Source organism: Neovison vison, chromosome X (assembly GCF_020171115.1).
Source record: "Neovison vison isolate M4711 chromosome X, ASM_NN_V1, whole genome shotgun sequence".
In the NCBI taxonomy this organism is placed as follows: domain Eukaryota; kingdom Metazoa; phylum Chordata; class Mammalia; order Carnivora; family Mustelidae; genus Neogale; species Neogale vison.
In genome coordinates, this window is record NC_058105.1 from 99,977,712 (window position 1) to 100,002,086 (window position 24,375).

General features: G+C 36.0%; 1 protein-coding gene across 1 annotated transcript in view; it reads right to left on the reverse strand.

The window, feature by feature from the left end:
- The window catches only part of CFAP47 (cilia and flagella associated protein 47), a 515,984-nt gene that overhangs the window by 194,430 nt on the left and 297,179 nt on the right, over positions 1-24,375 (reverse strand). Inside the window, exons 44-46 of the mRNA XM_044235156.1 lie at positions 17,098-17,209; positions 16,111-16,337; positions 11,146-11,320 (exon numbers count right to left, since the gene is read on the reverse strand). Coding sequence (XP_044091091.1) covers positions 11,146-11,320; positions 16,111-16,337; positions 17,098-17,209 — 514 coding nt within the window. The remainder of the gene's footprint in view (positions 1-11,145; positions 11,321-16,110; positions 16,338-17,097; positions 17,210-24,375) is intronic.

Genomic DNA, 24,375 nt, shown 5'->3' on the forward strand with positions numbered 1-24,375 from the left:
TGCTCACCTTCTCTGTGTCTGTTTCCTCACCTACAAAATGTGGAAGTTGGGCTAAATCAGTAGCTTTCAAATCAGAACCCCAGCCTTATGAAAATGTGCTTCATGAGCTATTGCTGGGGTTATAATAACAGGTGTGCAGAGGACAAGCAGACTGAGTTCTAAAGCATCTTCTCTGGTTTCGAACAGAGAAAACTTTCCATTTACCTAATTTATATATTGGATGTTTCATAATATTTCAACCTCCCTCCCTAAACAACTATTGTTACTGTTAATATACTCTGAAATAATCAGTGGGTCAAGAAAAACCTGGGGAAATCAGAAAATACTTTATGATTAATGAAAAAAAAAAGACAAAACATACAGAAACTTGTAGCATTAAGCTCAAGAAGTAATTCATAGTTGCAAATGCCTATATGGAATTTTGTAACTATAAATGCCTACAATAAAGAAGAAAAGAGATCTGAAATCAATAACCTAAACATTCACTTTAAGATACTGGAGAAAGAAGAGCAACCTGAACTAAAAGAAAGTTGAATGAAAAAAATAAAGATTGAGGGCGCCTGGGTGGCTCATTGGGTTAAGCTGCTGCCTTCGGCTCAGGTCATGATCTCATGGTCCTGGGATCGAGCCCGGCATCGGGCTCTCTGCTCAGCAGGGAGCCTGCTTCCCTCTCTCTCTCTGCCTGCATCTCTGTCTACTTGTGATCTCTGTCTGTCAAATAAACAAATAAAATCTTAAAAATAAAAAAAGAAAAAAATAAAGATTGAAAGAGAAATTAATGAAATAGAGAGAACAACACAGAAAAGTTACTAAAACCAAAAGCTAGCTCTTTGAAAAGATCAACAAAACTGACAAACATTTAGCGAAATGGAACAAGAAAAAAAAAAAAGAAAATATTCAAATTCGAATCAGAAATGAAGGTAGGGACATTACTTCTGCCATACAGAAAAAATATGGGATGTAAGAGAATGGTATGAACAATTGTATGCCAAAAACTACATAATTTAAGTGACACCACTGAAACTGACTCAGAAAGAGACAATCTAAATAGATATACATAACAAGTAAAGATATTGAATATCAAAAGCAAAAACTAATGAAATGCTAGCAAATAGAATTCAGCAGCATATAGAAGAATTATCAGCATTACTGTTTTAATGTGCTTGGGATGCCATTAACAAAATTGGATAAACTAGATATCTTATAAATAACACATTACTTATCACAATTCTGGAGGCTGAAAGTCTAAGAATGAGGTGCCAGAAGAGTCAGGTGAGGATCCTCTTCTGGGTTTCAGATTTATCTTTGGATCCTCACATAATAGATAAGGTGAACTAGCTCTTTGGGACATCTTTTAAAAGGATACCAATGCCATTCTTGAGGGCTGTGTCCCCATGACCTAATCACCTCCCAAAGACCATACATCCTAATAACATCACCTTGGCCAATAGGTTAACAACATATGAATTCTGAGGGGCCAAAAACATTCAAACCATAATGATTACCAAATGGTATTTATCACAGGGATGAAGGTTGGTTTAACAACCAAAAAAATTAATGAATACGATATTCTGTAACAATAGAATAAAAAAAATCTACATGTTTATTCCAATTACGCAGGAAAATAATTTGAAAAAAATACAATATGCTTTCATGAGAAAAACATGCAACAAACTAGGAAGAGATGGGAACTTCCTCAACCTCATAGAGAGCACCTATAAACTACCTACAGCTATCATGATGCTTAATGATTAAAGACTGGATTCTTTTTCCATAAATTCCAGTAGACAAAAATGTCCCCTCTTAATGCTTCTATTTAACATTCTACTGCAGGTATTACCAGATCAATTAGGTACGAAAAAGAAACATAATGAATCCATTTCACAAGGGAAGATGTAAGACCATCTCTATATGCATATAACATCATATTTTATATGGAAAATTCTAAGGAATCCAGCAAAATAAAATTTAAATAATCAATCCATCAAGGTCAGATGATATAATTTTAATATACAGCAGTCAACTGTATTTCTATACATTTGCAATGAATAATCTGAAAATGGAAATAAGAAAATAATTCTATTTGTAATATCATGAAGAAGAGTAAAATATTTAGGAATATATTTAACAAAAGAAATACAAAACTTACACTTTCAAAACTATGAAACACTGCTGAAAGAAATTAAAGAATATCTAATGAAATGGAAAAATATCACATGGTCATGAATAATAAGACTTAGTATAATTAAGATGATAATCCTCTCCAAATTGATTTATAGATTCAATGTAATACCTATCAGATGGACAGTTGGCTTGCTTGTTCTAAAATCCATATGGAATTGTGAGAATATCAGAACAGCCAAATAATCTGGTTAAAAAAGAGCAGTATAGTAGGACTCACACTTTCTGATTTCAAAACTTATTATAAAGCCATAATAATCAGAAAAGTGTGGTACTGGCCTAAGGAGACATATAGATCTATGGAATAAGATAGAAAACCCTGAAATAAAACACGTATTTATGGTCAAGTGGTTTTCAACAAGGGTGTCAAGATAATTTAACGCAGAAAGAACAGTATTTTCTTTTCTTTTCTTTTCTTTTTTTTTTTTAAAGACCCATTTATTTATGGGGCACCTGGGTGGCCCAATCAGCTGAGCCATCTGTCTTCAGCTCAGGTTGTGATTCCAAAGTCCTGAGATCAAGCTCCACATGAGGCTCCCTGCTTAGTAGAGAGCCTGCTTCTCCCTCTTCCTCCTCTGCTGCTCCTCCTGCTTGTTTTCTCTCTCTCAATGTCTCAAAAAAAAAAAAAAAAAAAAAGAGAGAGAGACCCATTTATTTAAGAGAGAGAGCATGAACAAGTAAGTGAGGGGAGGGTCAGAGGAAGCAAGAGGGGGAGCAGACTCCTCATTGAGCGCAGAGCCCAATGAGATGTGAGGCTGACTCTCATGACAGTGAGACAGTGAGATCACAACCTGAGCCAAAATCAAGAGTCAACCGACTGGGCCACTCAGGCACCCCCAAAGAACAGTATTATCTTTTTTTTTTTTCTTGTTTTAAAGATTTTATTTAATTTTTGAAAGAGAGACACAGTGAGAGAGGGAACACAAGCAGGGGGAGTGGGAGAGGGAGAAGCAGGCTTCCCATTGAGCAGGGAGTCCGGGCGAGGCTCGATCCCAGGACCTGGGATCATGACCTGAGCCAAAGGCAGATGTCTAATGACTGAGCCAACCAGGTGCCCCAAGAACAGTATTTTCAACAAATGTTTCCAAGACCACTGGGACAGCCACATTCAAAAGAATGAAGTTAGACCCTTACCTCAAACAATATGCAATTAACTCAAAATGGGTAAAAGGCCTAAATGTAAGGACTAAAGCATAAAATTCTGAGAAGAAAATAGAGCTAAATCTTTATGCCCTCAAACTTGGCAATGGATTCTGAAATATGATATCAAAAGCAAGAATCATAATCAATAACAAAAACAGATCAATTAAAATTAAGAACTGTGCTTCAAAGAACAGTTTTAGGAGAGTGAAAAGACAACCCACAGAATACAAGAAAATATTTGCAAATCAAGTATGTGATAAAGTATTATATCTAGAATATAGATAAAACACTTGCAAATCAATCAGAAAAAGACAACTCAAGTTAAAAAATGGGTAAAAGATCTGAATGGACATTTATACAAATGATATATAAGTAGCCAATAAGGACATGGAAAGAAGCTCAGCATGCTGAGGCACCAGGGAAATGCAAGTCAAAAGCATTTAAGATACTATTTCTACCCACCAGGACAACTAAAATTAAAAAGTCAGATAATAAAGAGTGTTGTCAATGATCCGGGAACACTGGAACCCTCGCACACTGCTGGTGAAATGTAAAATAGTATAGCCTCTTTGGAAAACAGTCTGGTGGTTCCTCAAATGTTTAAACATAAAAAAAAAAATGTTTAAACATAGTTAAACATGTGACACAACAGTTCTACTTACAGCTGTATATACCCAAGAAAAATGAAAACATATGTTCACCCCAAAACTTGCACAGAAACGTTTATTCACAGTAGGCAAAAGGTAGAGTAACCCAAATGTTCACCAACTGATCAACAGAAAAACCAAACGCATTAGTCATACAATTGGCCATTAGAAGGCATGAAGTATGGATACATGATACAATGTGGATAACTATGAAAACTTTCTGCTAAGTGAAAGAAGCCAGTTACAAAAATACCACAAATGACATGATTTTTTCATATGAAATCTCCAGAACATGCAAATCTATGTAGAGAGAAAAATTAATGATTGCTTAAGGCTGGGGGGAGGGGTGGGTGATAGGGAGTTGATAGATAAAGGGTACTGAGTTTCCTTTTGGGGGGACAGAAACGTTTTAAAATGGACTGTGGTAATGGTTACATGTATCTAAGCAATATACGGAAAACCACTGAATTATACACTTTAAATAAATTGGTGAACTGCATGGTATATGAACATCTTAAAGTTATTAAAAATGAAATACATAAATAAATAAAAGAATAAAGCTTTAAGTACAAGTATAGATAAATATCCTCTTATTTTTCACTTGATGTAAATTCAAATTTATATCAAGTATTTATAAGACAAGTACCATCTTTTTTTTTTTTTAGATTTTTTATTTATTTATTTGACGGAGAGAGAGATCACAAGTAGGCAGAGAGGCAGGCAGAGAGAGAGAGAGGGAAGCAGGCTCCCTGCTGAGCAGAGAGCCCGATATGGGACTCGATCCCAGGACCCTGAGATCATGACCTGAGCCAAAGGCAATGGCTTAACCCACTGAGCCACCCAGGCACTCGACAAGTACTATCTTTTATGATTATGATTACAAGTCTTCCTGAAAGGTAGACTATAACAGAAACTATTACATTTATAATTAAATATAAACTTAAAGATCGCAAATAGAGAATACGTTCTTTACTTTTCCTAATTTTTGTTCTTTTTGATCTTACGAGATTTAAATGTAGCATATGGATTACTGATTTCCTTCTGGAATTTAATAACATTCTTTTATACAACGTAATTGGACTTGATGGTTTACAGTTGTGGCAATCCTATATGAAAAATGCATTTGAATTACATTTCTAAGTGAATTAAAGAAATTCTATTTCAAAAAGCTTTTGCAAATTTAAAATGATTTTACAAAAAAAAAAAAAAAAAAGCCCTGTAACAAAGATATCACTACAAGTTTAACTATATTTCTTTTGAGAAAAATGAACTAACAGCACATTTCTAGGATGAGGTGATTTGATGATGTGGACAATAAAGTATAGAGGATTGCTTCAATTTAACTGTTTATTTATTTAAATATTTTATTTATTTATTTGGCAGAGAGAGACAACAAGAGAGGGAATACAAGTAGGGAGTGGGAGAGGGAGAAGCAGGCTTCCCACTGAGCAGGGAGCCTGATGGCAGGGCTCTATCCCAGGGCCCTGGGATCATGACCTGAGCCAAAGACAGACGCTTAACGACTGAGCCACCCAGGCACCCCTTAACTCAGTTTAATCATTAAACCCAACATTTTAATTGGTACTCTGTTAAATGAAATTTACTTTTATTCTATTTGAAATGCATTTATGGCTATGTGATGTAACTCAGAGATGTAGGGTTTATTTGTCAAAGTAGTTAATAAATTTTAAGCAAAAATTTACTTTCGTGTTTTTGTAATAATTGTGGAGTCTTATTTTCATACTGAGGGATAATTTAGCTATTACAATAATATATTTAATCCTTATAAAATGGATAGAACCACAGGTAGTTTAGTTATTAATAATAAATTTTTCATATAGTATATAATCACATTACATATTAAATAGATGCCATGGAAAGATTTAGTGAATATTTGTCACCTATTTTAGACCTGTAATTATTAGTAAACATTAGAAAATTAAGAAAATTGGAATCAAATGGGAGAAGGTACAGTGTTCCTACAATATACACTTCCAATATGTCTGCCACATATCCCTTGAGAGAGAATAAGACCCTGGGTCAATGTAAAATACTAGAAACTGAAGAGATACCCTTAGAAATGAAGGTTTTGAGCTCTGTGTAAGTTATCAGAAAAAAATCAGCCTAGAGCATACTGCTTGAGTGTTCTTGTATCTATTTTTCATGGAGCACACAAAACACAAGGATCCTCTATATTGGGGAGGTAATAAGTGTTACTAGATCTACGGGAGATTTCCTGTTTACCTGCACCCATTTGAGGTCCATAAAACTCTTCCTGTCCATAAACTTCAACATCCCTAGAACCACAAGCAGATGAAGTTCTATCAGACCTACAACCAGGTGAAGTCTAGGTTTTATGAGGCGTGAGGCTTTTAAAATTTAGGGACCTTCTTCAAAAGAAAGAATATAAAATCACAAATATAAATCTAGGTACACAGACTAAAAAGGGGGGGGTCAAAAAAGTGAAGAATCATAAAATTTATGTGTCTTTAGTAGTGTAGTAAATCTGCCTCTGAAATCATTAAATGTTTCAGTAATATTTCATTGTCAAATTTAATAGTTCTAGTGCCTAGAGGTGAAGTTCTTTAAGGGTGACAAGACCAGAGTATAATTAATAGCCAATGTTTATTAGGTATATCATATAGCATTTAAATTCTTAGCATATGTTATCTCATTAAATTTGCACCTCATCGAGAAGAAATAGATGTGATTACTTTTTCCATTTGTGAAGTACTGATGAAGACCTGAATCATTAACAGTGGGAGTAGAGAAGAGAAGGAAATAAATTACAGAAAATTTGGAATTACAAAATGAATTAAGGTATGAGCTCAAAAGAGTGAAGCTTCAAGCAATATGCCCAGATTTCTAATATAAGAGACAGGGTGGATATATGTCCCACCAAATGGAAAGACAGAGATTATATTATAAGGAACAAATCAATGGAGAATAATAAAACATTCATTTTTAATCTGAGGGATAAATCCCTCTATTTGTATACCTATCTGCATATCTATATCTGTATCTATATCTATATCTATATCTATATCTATAGGTAGGCATGTCATATACTCCTGAATATCAAGTTGAAAACAGAAGGGAAAGGGTAGGAGTAAGGATAAAAGTTAGGGATGTTAATGGTAGTTTTAAATATGGGAGAGTACAGAATCTCCTATGGGATACATTAAAAGTAATATTTGCCCCAGTAAGACAATAGGTCCTTGAAGATTCCATATTGATAGAGTAAACAGAATAAGTCATGAAAAGATTAAGAAGAAATCTTATCAAGGGGATGGAGAAGAAATGCAGGGAACAAGGATATAAAGCCCTGTCTCAATTTAGAATTGTGAGTAGATGCCCAATCATCCAGGTCAAATGCAAAAGAGATCCAACAAGGTAATCTTGAATTTGGCAATTAGAAAGCAACTAGCCATTTTACTACAGTGGTAGAGCAAAAGCCAGATCTGAGAGGGTGAGAACTAGTCATGCAGGAATAGAAACTGCAAATGAAGATAGCCCTACTGAGAAGTATGTTTGTCATGGGAAAGGTATAAATGTCTTTAGTTTCTGCAGCTTGAGGAAGTTTAAGGCAAAAGTGAAGGAAATACTCCAAAAGAAGAAGGAACTGTGATAAATAACAAAGAGGTTTTCTGGGATAAGATAAAGGATACACACCACAAGGTTAATAGAGTAGATTCCCATTATTTGGAGATTGAGGGGGAGGTGGTAAGGAGGTTAAGGAAGAGTGTGTGCTCACATAGCCCCCTCTCCTCCATGACAGAGGTGACAAAGTCATTTGTCCGGTGGAGGTTGGAGACGGGAAAAAACTGGAGTAAAGAGGATGTTTGAGAAGGCTAAAAACCATGTGGAAAGGTTGCTGTGAGCCAAGCAAGGGTCCATGGATAAGCAAGTAGAAGGATCTATGCCTCAATGGGGTCTGAGACAGAATCAGACAGAACTGGGAAAATTAAATGAGAAAAACTATAAAACCAGCTGTCACAGTGCTTTGCATATTGTTGGTGCTCAAAAAATATTAGACCTACTCTAGTCCATTAACAACAAAGGAGTCACAGAATCTTTGAGATATACGAGGTGAGACAAGTAATGCCTTTTCACTGGGAAAATGTCCAGCGTGTACATCTGTCACATCTGTGGAGACAGATGCAGCTACTTGTGTGCACATGCACTTTGTCTACAGCCTCATCTCCGTCTGCTGAAAGCATTATAATGTTAAAGGGCGGGATGGAAAAGATAATACCTTCCTAAACGATGGAGCTAAAATAAATACAGACTTAAGTAGATTATTTCAAATAATTATTGTAATAGCTATGGTTAACCAGAAATGTAAAAGTTTCATTAGGAATTTCAAAAAGGTAAAAAGACTGATTGGCAGCTTTAGTATGAATGGGTAGAAGAGAGCCACTTCTCAATACCTCATAACTAGTGCCTTCTGCTGACATTAGAACTTCAATAGATTATAAGAATGTCCCACTTCCACCCCTTTCTTGCAATTAGCAGGAATACTGGGCTATCTCTCCTTCTCCAGATAAATACTTACCATTTCTTCCTCTCTCCATGCCACCTATAAAGAAAAGAACGAAAGGAAGGAAGGAAGGAAGGAAGGATGGAATGAAAAAGGAAAAAATATTTACAGGTGGTAGAGCATGTGACTTGTGATCTCGGGGTTGTGAGTTTGAGCCCCACACAGGGTGTAGAGATTAAAAAAAACTTTTTAAAAAGACCCCAGGGGCACCTGCGTGGCACAGTGGGTTAATCCTCTGCCTTCAGCTCAGGTCATGATCCCAGGGTCCTGGGATCCAGCCCCGCATCCGGCTCCCTGCTCAGCAGGGAGCTTGCTCCCCCCCGCCCCCGCCTGCCTCTCTGCCTACTTGTGATCTCTCTCTGTCAAATAAATAAATAAAATTAAATTTTTTTAAAAAGACCCTAAAATTTATTCCTATGTTACTATATTGATTGCTAGGAATTTGTGGTTCTCTTCAAAGTGGATTATATCACAAAGATAAGCTTTTTTTCCCCACAAAGATAAGCTTCTTAAATGCTTAACTCTACTATTCTTTCTCTCAAATTCCAATAGAATGTTATTTATTAAACTTAAATAGCATATGTTCCTTTCCTTTTCATTAATCAAGTCCACTGCTTAACAATAGAATGTACACTGCACTGTTTAGGCTATATATTTTGTGTAATCTGCTACGATCCCGAGTTAGAATATTCTGATTTTGTAAACTTAATTTATTTAAATGTATGCTGAAGGAAGTGGATACAGAAACCTGGGCTGCAAGACTCTTCTATAAAGTCAACTGCATAGAAAATCAAGTTAGGAACCATGATATGCAAATTATATTTAAAAACTTTTGTGCATGATCTTTTAAAATTTACAGCTCTATTTTTCTTAATTCTCACAATAATCTTCTTACTGAAATGGAGAGTTCACAACTGATATGAAAGAAAAATATTAGCCTTTGAAAATTATCTGAGCGGAAGACTTCTCAATATAGATAACTTCATACTTATTTATAATTAAAGAGCACCTTAATATGCCAATTTTAATCATTTTACCCAAAGGAATTGATTCTCAAGTGTGTTAAGTGAATGGCTGAATAAGTGAATTGTTTGGACTGGGAATCCTAGCTGGGCTTATAATACACACAGCTTTATCCAGTTATCTCAAAGGGGTTAAAAAATTATCATTATAAAATCTTCATTTAAACATTTAATGTATAATGAAAAGCCAGAGGCAATAAAGATTAAAAAAAAAAAAGACAACAACTTAAGAGCTGTCACCAGCTTGACAGATGATGAGTTAAATATACCTTCACAGTTGTTGGGCGGACTTAAGCTTTTTTTTTTTTTTTTTTCGGACTTAAGCTTTTCTGTTTATTATTTTGATTTTGAGTGTTTAGACAGGGTGCCTACTCTCTAGTTTGTCCTAGGCTTCATCATCCTTCTTGCCTTAGACCAGATCTAATTCATAAATCCTTATTACCTGCTTGGCCACTTAGCATTTGAATCTCAGATCTCAGATCTCCTACGAAGGTAAAATGAACAGATTACCCTGTAACCTTATCATCTGTAACCACATATTCAGATTTAGAAACATTATATATATATATATATATATATATATATATATTTTATTAAGATTTTATTTATTTATCTGACAGAGAGAGAGAGAGGGAACACAAGCATGGGGAGTAGGAGTGGGAGAAGCAGGCTCCCCACCAAGCAGGGAGCCCGATGTGGGACTCTATCCCAGGATCCCGGGATCATGACCTGAGCCAAAGGCAGACACTTAATGACTGAGCCACGCAGGTGCCCCTGAAACTATATGTTTAACACAAAGCCTCAGGAAAAGAACACAGAAAGATGTAAACAAAATGTAAGTTAGCAACAATATAAAGTAGAATCCATGCCGCTTGAGTTACGATACATTGTGGGAATAGCCCTGGCAAAGAAATTACAATCCTAATGCTATCCATCAGCTTGGAAAGAAGTGAAATGAAAACTAATCTTGGATACTTTAAATTATTTTGTCACATTGTTTATATCTTATTGCTTATATTTGACATTGTAAATTTATTAATATTCTATTTAATCTGGGTTAGTCCTTCGTATTTACAATCGCAGAATAAAAAGGTACCAGGAGACGAAGAGTAAGTATTCAAATATTAAAGACCCTAGTCCAGATCGGAGATAAATTACTCATAAATAACACACTGTCTCCTCTGATATGCTATGGCCACCAACAGCCCTCTTATCCTTTAAAGCTAGCCTGAACCTCAACTCCAGCACAATTTTATAACTAATTCCACTGTCACAGCAAGACCTTACCTTTCTCAAAGAGCACTTAACAGTCTTTATCAGACAACTACTCCTTAAGAAGGAGTAATAACAGGTCTGCAAATTCAAGTACCAGTAACTTAGCACTTAAATTTAGTATATAATTTAGATTACTGTGTTATAGCATGGTGATTATTTATAATGCAAAATATTCAATAATTGATATTTATGTACACTGAACTAATACATTTAGTATATTACAAACATTTAATTATATCACAAACATCCTATTAGTAGAGAGAATCTCTTTCAAATTTTAGTATTTCACAGGGCCTGGGACAGAGCTAGATATTGCAGTTGACATGTTACTGATTACCTTTTTTATTTGCAGGTTTAATTTCTTGCGACGGGGTCAATTTAGCTTGAGTTTCTGGAACCTGAGGAATGTAGATTTTCTTGGGGATATCAAAATGTTCTGGAAGGCTCAGTTCTGCTGTGTATAAAATGGACTTAGGCTTCTTTAGCTTTGAAGTATTAAATAGTGTACTAGTCTGCAAATAAACAAAGAGTAAAACTGGAATGTAATTCTCTTAGCTTTTACCCCCAAAACACATGTAAAAAGGCATTATTATGTATTTAGAGTCCACATTTGGGAAAAAATCCACCAAGGGATTGAATTTGTTCCTTTCTTTAGACACATTACTTTTTGATTGGTGGAAGATGGCACTAACATGTTTTTACAGAATCAGTGGAATCATCCTTTATTAGCAGATGCTCAAGATCCCTTTCTGTAATCCTTTCAGTGCTGAGGAATTCATTCCTTCAGGGAAAAACCAATTCCACTGGTAAACAGCACTGAGAAAGTACTTCCCTCCTTCAGCTGATCCCTGTGCTCCTCAACATCTAACCCATCAGTTCCAGCTCTTATCCGAAGCACAGTGAGTCTCCTCTCTTTTCCTAATAACAATTTTGTGACAATGACAATGACAATTTTAATGACAATGTATGTGTATGTGTCATTACATTTATATGTATAAAATTAAATCCCGCCCTTCCATAGACATCCAAACGTACCTTTCATTTAAAAAAAATTGTTTTTCACCTTCCTTCCATGCCAAACATACCCTTTAAATAGGTTTAATACGTTTAGTCCCTTCAACCACTACTTACTTAATGTGGGTTACAAACCACTCACCACCATACAACTGCTTTGCATGACATAATTTAGTTTAATATTGTCCTTCTTAAAATGGAACACTGAAGAGAAAGCGTGAAGTGTGAAACAAGTGTGCAGCAAGCAATACAAAGCACAGAGGTAGGAAATCTTTTATTTTTAGCTGGACGCTCTATCACTAACCATGCAGTAAAGCCCAAGGGTTAGACCAAGCCCTCTTGAAGGCAGACGGCCTACATTTATAACCCAACTCTAAGTAAGCTTGGCCAGGGTATTAAGCAAAGCTACAAAGTCTTCATTTGTAAAATATGGGCAATAATCATATACATTGCCAATCTGTGGTTTGAATATTTAAAGTGAAAACAAAATCCAGATCCTTGGAGCATATTTTGAGTACTCAGTAAATGTTGGCTATTATATAATCACTGTCATCATCATCTTGATTGTGGTCACAGTATCATTACTCAACAAAAAGAAATGTTGGTGCCATTATTTTCCCATTCACTGGGTTTGTTATCCACAAAATCCAAAAGGATTTTTTTTCCACAAAGGAACATTTTTCAACTACTTCATTTTGGTAATTAAAATCACATAAATTAAAAAACTTAAATTAATTCATTTATATTTATCATTGCTTATGTTTGGTTCATTTTTCTAGTCACTATGAACAAATTATCTATTCATATCAGCAACCACCTCTTTAACCTAAATGTATATGATCTGCCTTCTTATCCTCCAAGTCATTATGTCATGATATATTGACATAGACTCTCTTCTTGGCCAAACTCTAGTCAGGCTTCTCCAATCCCTCTTCTCAAGGAAGCCTCAACCTTGGCCTACAGTAACTGCAGATTTTCAGCACAAGTGGTTTTATCTACCCCCTTCACACACACACACACACACACACACACACACACACACACACACACACAAAGAGACTTGAACAAGTGCTGACTTAATTTCTAACAGCTCAAGGCCATATCCCTAGGATGGTTCCAGTTCCCCTTAAAGTGTCTACCTGAGAGAGCTCAATGCTGTCAAGAGAATGTACTGTTTGTTCCAGCCAAAAGCCAGTGATAGGCAGATAGGTCCCTAAACTCCCTCTTATTAGAGCAATTACTTTAGAAGCTTGCTATTATAAATCCTTTCTCTCCCCCCCTTTTTTACTTCTACCCTCCACTCAACCCACCCTCCCCCTTTTTCTCTCTCCTTTTTAAGATGTACGTTTTCTGCCACACAGAGATGTCTTCTCAAGGACCTCAGAATGCAGACATTCAAGGAAATAATGATCCCAGCAGGTAGGTTCCTTGTTCTAACTTGCATCACTACCTCTGATCATAAAGATCACAGAAGTTTGTTTCTCCTCCAGATAAGCATCAATTAACAAATCCAGATCCTCACACTAACCCACCACCTCCCACTTAAAAATGTCCACTTCCCTGATTCTGCTCATTATTTTTAAGTTCCCAGTTCATTTTTCCTCCTTACTTTCTCATCCTCCTTTTAAAACGCCCAGTTCCTCCTGTACAAATACCAGTTTAGTTCATGCTGGATCCTTCTCCTTATTGCAACAGTTACTGAATAAAGGTAATCCTTATTACCTTTATACAAGTTACGGCTGTAACTTGTATCCAGCTTTGTTCATCTTCAACAGTATCAATAGGATTGCTTCATGATTTAAAGTACACTTAAATTATACAAATACAAAAACCATTTTCTTTACCCTTCTGAAGCCTCACAAAGGAGATCTTTTAGCTTCCTTTATTAAACATATTAAGTTTCAAAATTTCAATGATTTTTCCTATCATTTATCCCAGAATATATAGCATGGCTTTTAAAACATAAACTGGAAAAAGTTAACAGAAAATAGAAGGAAACTACCCTGTAAGTTCTGAATCTGTCCAGTATCGCTGAGTATATCATTAGAGTTGATTTATTAATGGCCAGAAGAATATGAATTCAGTAAATGAGTGCTAAGTGCTGAAGTGCCTGAAACTCATGCTCCTGACAAAAGACCCTGTCTCTTGCAGTATAAAGTAGATACATCATATTGCTATTACTCTACAAATGTTTTAAAAATTCAAATTCCACATGGTTGTGTACAAAAAAATTATTCAGATGTGTCATTTTTCTTTGATAGAAAAATGATTATATTTATCCAATCAGATTGATTTCAAGGATGATTTTAGATTTTGTTATATAGTTATTTTATGCTATAACTCAGTATTCCAGACTTTCATTTATTCCATTACACAATTTCATGTTAGTAGGCTAAGGAGTGAACATATGGTCTGGAGACTACGCAGGAGAAGGAAAAGAGTAATGGATGGGGGGGGGGCAAAAACCTGGGTCCATCTCTATTCTGTCACAAATCAGTTGTGTGACCTTAGGCTATCATCTTACTATTTTGGGGTCTGGGTTTGCAGGGCTCTAAGTGTAATAAGTTGGACTATGTGTCTCTGATTTCTTTTCTCAGCTTTAAAATACAATGATGTCTCTACCATGATCTGGGCTCTAACTGCTACCCTTGACATAAGTCTTTTTATGAATCAGTCATTTCATTTTTTGTATTACAAGTATAATTCTACCTTCTCTACATTTCTCCATGGGGTCACTGAAATAATTTGGACAAGTGCACATAAAAACACATTGGAAAAAATGGTGTAAAATACTATCCAAGGAGAGAGTACTTTAAAAATTAATCTTGTTTCCTGTTACAAAAATTATCAACATTACTGTATTTCAAGAGTACATTGATAATTGCACTTGAAAAGAACCCCTTATGATTAGATGTATATGAGCACAATAAGTTGCATCTGTGAGTTCTGATTTGCTGCAACTAGTTTTCCTAAATAGGCACATTCAACCCCTTTATAGATACTTTGTGTATTTGGAAAGTTTTTGCTGAAATCAAAAAATGTGCGATATTCACAGAATTCAAAGACAATAATAATCTTCAGGTAAAAAAAAACCTTATAATCTCAAAATTTGGAGACTATTTAAAATATTTCAATTTTAATTTTAAAGAAGCCAAGGTTTTTTCATAAATTATGATGATGACTGTTTTTGTTGCTGTTATTTCCACCAACCAGTCAAGAAGTAGACACACACATACAGATACCCATCCTGCAAATGTGGGAGGTAAACAAGGATAAGTAAACAAGACGACTGTGACTGTGAAAAATCACGCTATGAGGCAAGCTGGATAGACATGAAGACCTCAGGTTTAAAGTGTCATTTGTTTGTTTGGGCACATGTTCAATTCAATTAAACAGTGACAGAGCACCTGTCACACAGAAGACAATAAAGGCTAAAAAATATATAACAAAGATTTTTCATTTCTAGGCATTCACAATCCTAGAGGAACAGGGAAATATAAAGACAAATATTATACAAAACATAATTTGGTAAATACGATAATAAACACAAAGAGCGTGCTGGATTCTAGAGACAGTTAAAAAGAAGGGAGAAAAATAGAAACTGTATACATGCATAAATAATAGAAAGGGGATCCACTGACAAAATCCATCTCCCTCCAGCATTTATCATTTATATAAAATGTTTTGATAAAGGCTAAGAATGGAGAAAATAAATTTTTAATTTTTTTAAGATTTATTTATTTATTTGAAAGATTGATGATTTTGAAGTAACCAGCCCACAGTCGCATAGGTAGACAATGTCAGCGTCTGGACGCTCAGCCAGGCAGTCTGACCCCAGGGATGAGTCTCTTTGGATGCACAGACTATCCTGCACAGCTTTTAGAACATGTCCCTTCCCACCCCCTTCCAGAGATTTGTATTTAATTATTGTAGAACGGGGCCTGGGTACTGCTATTAATATAAGTTCTCCAGGGCATTCTAATGTGTAGTCAGAAGTGGAGGCAACCGTGAATTCAACGGCTACACTGTAATGCTTAAATGTACTTAGCATGCTAAGTTACCACTAACTTAGTTACACCAATAAAATTAGCAGTTGTGCCAACATTAGTACAACGCTTTGTCTCAGACTTATTATTTAATGAGGTAGAAAGAAAAAAAAGCATTTGAGCTGTCTTCCTGAGGAAAACCAGCATTCGTTATTTTTCCACGTAAAAAGGTTATGATTAGGTGACAAGTCTGTGTAATTTTAAAAAAGAATCTAAGTGCATCATCTGTCCTGCATTCTCACCTCAATCCTCGTCAGCCCCAGGAGGGCGATGGCCACGCGGACACTACTGCTCTCCAGAGTGCCTGTGATCAACCGTCGCTCATACTCTATGTCCGACATCTGCTGCTGTGCTGCAAAAGCCAAAGCCTTTTCCTTGGCTTCATTAGTCAGTGGCAATGTAAGGTCCACATCCAAGATGTGACGGAGCTCACATTTCAAATACAGAACGGGATTTTCCTTACTAAACACTAAAGGAAGCAAAAACATTCATGACTGCCATGATCATTTGTGCCCTGGACAATGTTATCCAGAATGGACTTGGAAGGTCTGAAATCTAAAACTGCAGTTGTAGCCTTTCTTAGCCACAGTACCATGGGTAACTCATTTCTAGTAGCCCTGGTTTAGTAATTCAAGAGGAAGTCTTCATGAATTAAAGGTATTTTGCTGGTATTCTCTAAGAAGAATTCTCAAAGAATGTGCAAAAGAACTCCAAGGGTTCTTTCATAGAAATATCAACATGTTCAAACATTAAGTGATCATTGTGCTATCAGTGATTAGAAGGTAAGGGAAGTAGAAATAAATGTAAAGACATTCGTCAGGGACTGGTAAGAACTGTCATTTTCTTTCACTAACAACCTTACACTTCAGAATGTAGGGTACCAGTTTAGGTAATATATTACAATATACAGAATTTGAGAGTATAGCCATTTCCAAATTATTTGGGAAACTGAAAATTTGCTGAGTAAATATTTTGAATGCCAAATTTTAATATTTATCTGAAGAATGAGAAATAAGGATTTAAAAAAAAAATCACCATTGACATGTTCTTACTTGTTAAACTGGAGGAGTATTCCATAGATGCTGACATAATAAAGTTAAAAGGGAGTCTTCCAAAAGCCTTCCAAGTTTTTATTCGAAAAACTTGCCATGAATACGCTTGGATGGCTATATAAGGAGCAATCCCATCCTCCAACATTTTAAACGATATCAAACACACATATACTCTACCTTCCTCTGGAGAAGTGCTGTAGTCAAGTGGAGTTGAAGAATCCTTTGGGAAAAAGGAGGAAGGCAAGGGGATCATACCTTTTCCTTCGACGACGTAAATTAATTCTCCAATCTAAAACACAACCACACAATAATATTAAATTCCAAAAGCTCAGAAAAAATTAGGATCTTTCTGCTACGAGAAAAATCTGTACACTATAACAACATCCATGCATTGTGCATTGCTAGGCAACTAATTATAAGCCCTAAGTGAGGAGTGAAAGGTAAGGCTGAAATACAGCCCTCCCACAGTGCAGGGGAATCTGTATGCAACCAGAGCAGGGAGGGGGATTAAGAAGGCCCCAGGATGGCACAGACAGCCTTGATCTTTGTAGCTGTAAATATCCTTGGTAGACTGCTAACTTAAATCACATAAACAATCAAGAAAGAAAGATTTTTTTTCCCTTTCATTCTGAAATTTATTGATGGAGGGGAGGGACAACACTTTTGCATGATGCCTGAGTCCTCAAGTGTCTATATTTTAAAGTGCAGATTTTCAAAATGAGCATATGAAGGCCTGCAGATCTTTTAGAATAAGTAATTGGGCCAGAAATAGAAAAGACTAAACAGACAGAGTGAAAATTAAAGTGGGGTCAATGCAAGGGCAGCAACATGATATGGGGAAAGATTAACAGAGGTTGACAGGCTTGGTTTCAATTCTGGTACTGCTACTTATGACCTCCTAAGCCTCAGGCAAGTTTAGTAAATCTCTGACTTTCACTTCTGGCCTCTGTAAAATGGGATGACCAAAAAAATAAGTTCATTTTAGAAATATAGAGAAAGAATGAAAAGGAAGGGGAGAGAGGAAGTCTCAAAAGACATAAGATCCCAATGGATGAATATTTAGATCTTGATCTGAAGGGAAGCAGAAAATGTCACCCCAGAATATGTTGCTTTGCTTGAAATTGGGAGTTGTAGGCACTTGAAAGACAGTAAATGCAAGGAGATGCTTTGAATTTGCCTTATCTGCCTAAACAGACCCTCCAAAAGAAACTCAAGTACCATAAATTCCCTCCATGAGGATTTCATCAACCAAGGATTGACTCTTATCAGGACTAGAAGTTGACATTGTATACTGAAACACTTCGTCACAAAGTATCATGTCTCCCATCTATTCTTCTAAAAGCCCATTCATCTTTCCTGAAAATAATTTACCCTCCTCCAAGTGGCCAACTTCCCTTTCTCCCTTTTCCCTATTAAGATGGTATCTGAGCCTGAATTCTAAGCCACCTGGAGTAGTTACTCATTTTTCCTTGGGTACCTCTCATGTATATAGGGAGTATACATGTTAATAAAGGCGGTTTTCCTTGTTATTCTGTCTTTTTTTTTTTTTTTTAAAGATTTTATTTATTTATTTGAGAGAGAGAGAGACAGTGAGAGAGAGCATGAGCGAGGAGAAGGTCAGAGAGCGAAGCAGACTCCCCATGGAGCTGGGAGCCCGATGTGGGACTCGATCCCGGGACTCCAGGATCACGCCCTGAGCCGAAGGCAGTCGTCCAACCAACTGAGCCACCCAGGCGTCCCTATTCTGTCTTTTATTATGGGAGTCTCAGCTAATAAATCAGAAGGGTAGAGGAAAATTTATTTTTTCCTCCCCTACAGTTCAAAGACACTTAAAAGGAAATAACATTAAAAAATGTACATATAATCATGAAACAATCAGGGAAATATGAAAAATGCCTGTTTCTGATGCAAGAAAAAAATTTTATAATATTTTTAGTAATAGCACTATCATGATTATGTAAAAAAAAAGTTTTTTTTTTTCTTGTAGAGATGCTTACTAAGTTATTTATGGATAAAATTATGTGATGATTGGGATTTGCTTCATTATAATGATGAAATAAGTTCGGACATGCCCTGTTAAAGCTGGGAGAAGGGTACAGGGGAGATACATCCCAGTTTTATTTCTAGAACTGTATTTTATATTTTCCATAATAAAGTCTTTTTAAAAATGCTTACATCTTAAGAAGTAGAATGATAGTAAAGATGTGGTGAAGACTAAATGAGGTAACACATATGAGGAATCTAACCCTTTGCCTGGCACTTATCAGGGACATGAGAGACCCATCTAAATGGAAAGGGACCATCTTTTGAGAGCAGGGCTTCCCAAACATTCATGACATATAAATCACCTAAAGATATGGTGAAAATGCAAGTCTGACTCAAGAAATCTGGAGTAGGGCCAAGACTTGAGAGGATCAATGAAAATGGGCAGTGGCAATTTTAGGGCTAAGCCATATGGTGGAGAATCTTCTGCCAGAATGACCTTGTGACAGACATGCAACTAACTACTAGGAAAGTAAAAGCAAACAAAATTAGCTTCCAGGCTGGGACTGTAACTAGTCTGAACTGTCCCACCAACTTAAAACAATATTAATTATATGCTTGAGAGACTACTCTACAGGCAGCACACATAAATGATATAAAAGGAAACTGATTACACGATAAAAATATATATTCCTTGGAGCACCTGAGTGGCTCAGTGGGTTAAAGCCTCTACCTTCGGCTCAGGTCATGATCCCAGGGTTCTGGGATGGAGTCCCACATCGGGCTCCCTGCTTGGCTTGGCGGGGAGCCTGCTTACCCCTTTGTCTCTCTACCTGCCTCTCTGCCTACTTGTAATCTCTGTCTGTCAAATAAATAAATAAAATCTTTAAAAAATATTTCAAGATATTGTAAATATCCTAGATAACATGTGAAATGGCACAAACTTAATCTAGAAACAATATAAGAATAAATAATTTCTGATTGTGAGGTCCATTTATTTATAGCCTCACAATCCCTCCCTGAGATTTATTTATAATAAAATTAATTGTCATCTACTTTCATATGATAATGTTCCACAGAATTTTACTAATTATGACTCACAATTACCTTTAGTTCATGCTGAAAGAAGAAATCTGGAAAACTTTGAATGTTATAAATTGTTTAGCATTTAATTTCATGCACTGGTAATAAGCAGTACATTACAGAAAACTTTCATACAGTAATTTTTCCCAAGCAATGTGGAACCTTGCAAACATAAATCCAAGCTAGCATCTGAAATGTGTTTTCTGCATGTGCATGTTTTGCTACAAATACAACTAAGTGATCAAATGAAATTTTCAATGATAATTGAAGTACAAAGGCTCAACAGAGATCAGAGAAAACAATATATTAAATTTTACTTTTATTTTACTTTTTTCTCACTATAATTTTTATCTAAAAATACACATTTTACCCAAAATATAATTTTCATAAGAAATTAGACTCAGTGAGTATAGCATTACCAAAGCACATGTTTTCTTAAGTGTGTGCCTGATCTATAGCTTGTCTTCTCAATGAAAATGAATACCAATTCATGGAAGTTGATACAAAAGGAGCAAACTGCTATTTGCCAGAATACTTCCCTTATGTATACATTATAAAAAGCCTCCTAATCATGGATTAGCCAACTAAAGTATCAGTAACTAAAACTCTATTCAATTCCATTTAATTCTACATCTTACACCGACAATATATTATCATTTCCCAAAAAATTATTTTGTCTAACTTGTTCACTTTCAGTGTTCTTTTTTATTAAAAAGAAACTTAATATAATTAAAAATAATGCCTGCGTCAGAAAATCAACTATGGTATCAGCTAATTATTTCCTTCTACTTTTCTTGCAATAAAATCAGACCAAGAAAGGAATAAAAATGCAGTAAAGAACTCCCTTAAAGCAGAGAAATTCCTTACATTCCAAGTCTGGAGGCTGTGACAAAGGAAATGAAATTATCTAACACATAACAGACACTTGTCAATGTGAGCAATTCTAATAGTCTATGAAATTTCCCTTCTAACCTTAATTTCAAAATTTGCAATCAGGGTGTTTACTTGGATTTTTATTATATTTTCCAGAAAGATGCCAAAGCCCACAGCATACTGCCCATTGTTAAGAAACCCTCATGAAAGACATTTTGTTCTTCTTAAGTATCTAGTTAAATGTAGTCCTCAAATAACACAGTTGCATGCAGATTTACAAGACAACCTGTTAATGACCCAGAAATGAGGAACACAAACAATGAATCAGCAGAAAAGTTTTACTCCCAGCTCTGTTATTAATGAGCTGGGTAACCTTGAACATGTCATGGATGCCCTCCAGACACAAACAATCTTAATCTTTAAAAAAAAAAAAAAGGCATTTAGACAGAAAACCCCCATGTTGTTTCATAGGTCTTAAAATTCTACTTACTCTCTAATCTTGGGCCTAGACTTTGCTATGTTTTATAATTTATTTTGTAATTTATTTGTTTGAACTGGCTGGACAATATAACATTATTGTGATGGTTAACAGGCATGTAAGAGCTAAGCTAAAATTCTAAAATGTTAAATTCCATACACTAGAGAGAGATCATTAATCACTGTAGGAGGCCATTCGGCATTGCCATAATTATAATGTGAAACTGACCAGTAAGAATAATCGCTGTTCTTTTAAAATATGATCTTTCATAGAGTGAGTGTTCTAGGAGATTCAGTAAGGGTGAAAAGAAAATGTATAAAGAGATTTGTATGCTTGCACTAAAAAGTTTAACTTTCTTCGCACAGTCTTTTTAATAAGATTTATTTATTTATTTGAGAAAAAGAGAAAGAAAGCAGGGGGAGGGGCAGAGAGAGAGAGAGAGAGAATCCTAAAGCAGACTCCCCGCTGAGCAAGGAGCTGGACAGCAAGGTTTGATCCCAGGACCCTGAGATTATTTTCTGAGCTGAAATCAAGAGTCAGCTGCTTAAATGACTGAGCCACCCAGGAGCCCCTACACAACCTTAATTGCATGCCTGAGAAATGATTCCACAGACATTTTGAGAAAGCAACATATATAGAAATACTAAAAAATATTCATCACTTAATAAAAAGATATAGCATATTGTAGGAAAACATCTCATCAAATCCCAGAAAGCTCAACCTAGAATCTAGAAGTTACTGTGGCAATGATATTGACAATCTCCCTCTGTCTACATCACTTTATTTCTCAGAACAGTTGCTATTCAATTTTTGGCCATCAATTTGCTCTGCATATATATGAAAATTTGCTTCAAGTGTGAACATCACACAAACTATCATTAAGATTGATCTTTATATCAACATTCATCTTTGTGGTTCTCTCTCGTCTCTTTGCTCCTTCCCCCAAATCCAATATGATCTCCTCTTCTTTCACCACTGCTTCCCACATCCTTCTCTCTGTCTTTACTGCTGGTATGCAAAAAGCAGAAGGCAGCAGAGAATGGAGGTGTGTGGGGTAGTGTAATAGATTGCGGGAATCTCTGAGCCAGTCTCTTGGTCTCCACTCTCCTTCTCCAACTCTTTATCTAGTCTCCGTTTTGGCTCTAGAGACGCTTTCTTTTCTTTCTTTTTTTTTTTTTAATATATATTTTTAGGGCACCTGGGTGGCTCAGTGGGTTAAGCCGTTGCCTTCGGCTCGGGTCATGATCTCAGGGTCCTGGAATCGAGTCCCACATCAGGCTCACTGCTCAGCAGGGAGCCTGCTTCCTCCTCTCTCTCTCTCTGCCTGCCCCCATGCCTACTTGTGATCTCTCTCTGTCAAATAAATAAATAAATAATCTTTTAAAAAAATCTTTAAAAAAAATCTCTAAATATATATTTTTATTTTTTTTAAGATTTTATTTATTTTTTTGACAGAGATCACAAGTAGGCACAGAGGCAGGCAGAGAGAGGAGGAAGCGGGCTCCCTGCTGAGCAGAGAGTCCGATGTGGGGCTCGATCCCAGGGCCCTGAGATCATGACCTTAGCCAAAGGCAGAGGCTTTAACCCACTGAGCCACCCAGGCACCCCCAGAGACGCTTTCTAAAACAAAGATGAAATCAAGTCATTCTTATGTTCAGTATCTTCCTCCTTTCAATAACAATAATTATCCTAATATAATAAAGTTATTCAACTAAAAATTTCGCTGCCCTCCTCATTATCAATCTGCCTTATCCACCCGATCAATTTTCTGTCACAACAAACTTCTCTCAGAATTGGCAATTCAAGCGTCAGTAAAATTTCATGCTCGGCTGCTTGCCTCGTGTTCTCAGAATCTTCTTGAGCACACTTCTCCCTTACCCAAACTCTGCTTTACTGGCAAATTTCCACTCACCCTCTTAACCAAACTCCTTTCTGAGTCAATTATCCCTGCTTTTGCTATCATATAGAAATGCATTCTTCCCTCTATTCTAGTATATGTGCTGCCAAAGCAAGCACTCTTCCCTCTATTCTAGACATGGTCAGAATCAGGCTGGCTGTGTTACAGAATTAGTGGACATGTTTCAGGGCACCGTGTACAAAAGGAAAGATTAATGTCTTGTGAGGGCACAGCTGTCCCAGCACAATGTGGCATCCACGGAAGGTAGGAATGCACTTTTATAAATCTTAGGAATGTGTCATACATTCTGCAAGCTTTCTTCATCCACCTGTATGAAGCATCAGCTTCCAAAAAGTACAACTTTCTGTGTGAGCTGGGCGAGCATTATGCAAGTGTACCTTCTCCACAGAATGTGAATCCCCTTAGTACAGACTTCATGTCCTTTCTCTGTATTAACTCTCTATATGTCTACAGAACTGACTTTATACTGTTGGTGAATCTATGCTGGGAGAAGTAAACACAATAATAAAAGGGAATTACTGAGGTTGTAATTATTTTTTTTAAACTTCCAAGAGTCATTCTCTATATTCTACAGTTTCCTTCGAGAATGAGAGAGTTCCAGATTCGCAAATAGCAGATACATCAGTTGTGGACAACAAATGCACAGCTTAGTGATTATAGTCAACAATATTAAGTTATAAACTTTGAAGCTGCTAAGGGACTAGATCTTAATTGTTCTCAGCACAACAAAGAAATGATAATTGTGTGATGTGACAAAGGTGTTAGCTAATGCTACTGGAGTAACCTCATTGCAACACACAAATGTATCAAACTGACATATTACATAAAAATTTATACAATGTTACCTCTCCGTTATATCTCAATTTTTAAAAAAAGGTCCATAAAAGGGACATGGATTCGGAAAAATAGGAATTACAGTTCCTTGTATTCTATATGTCTTTTGAAAGGGTATCCCCTGGAGCTAAAATATTGGTATCCCAGAGGCATGTGGAATCTTTACAGACTAACTGTTAGGATCATTGATAAGAAACACAGAGGAAGTCCTCTCACCCCACCCCCCAAGAATAAATAACTACCATTGGGTACAAAATTCGCTTTAACAAATTTTCTTCTCATATTT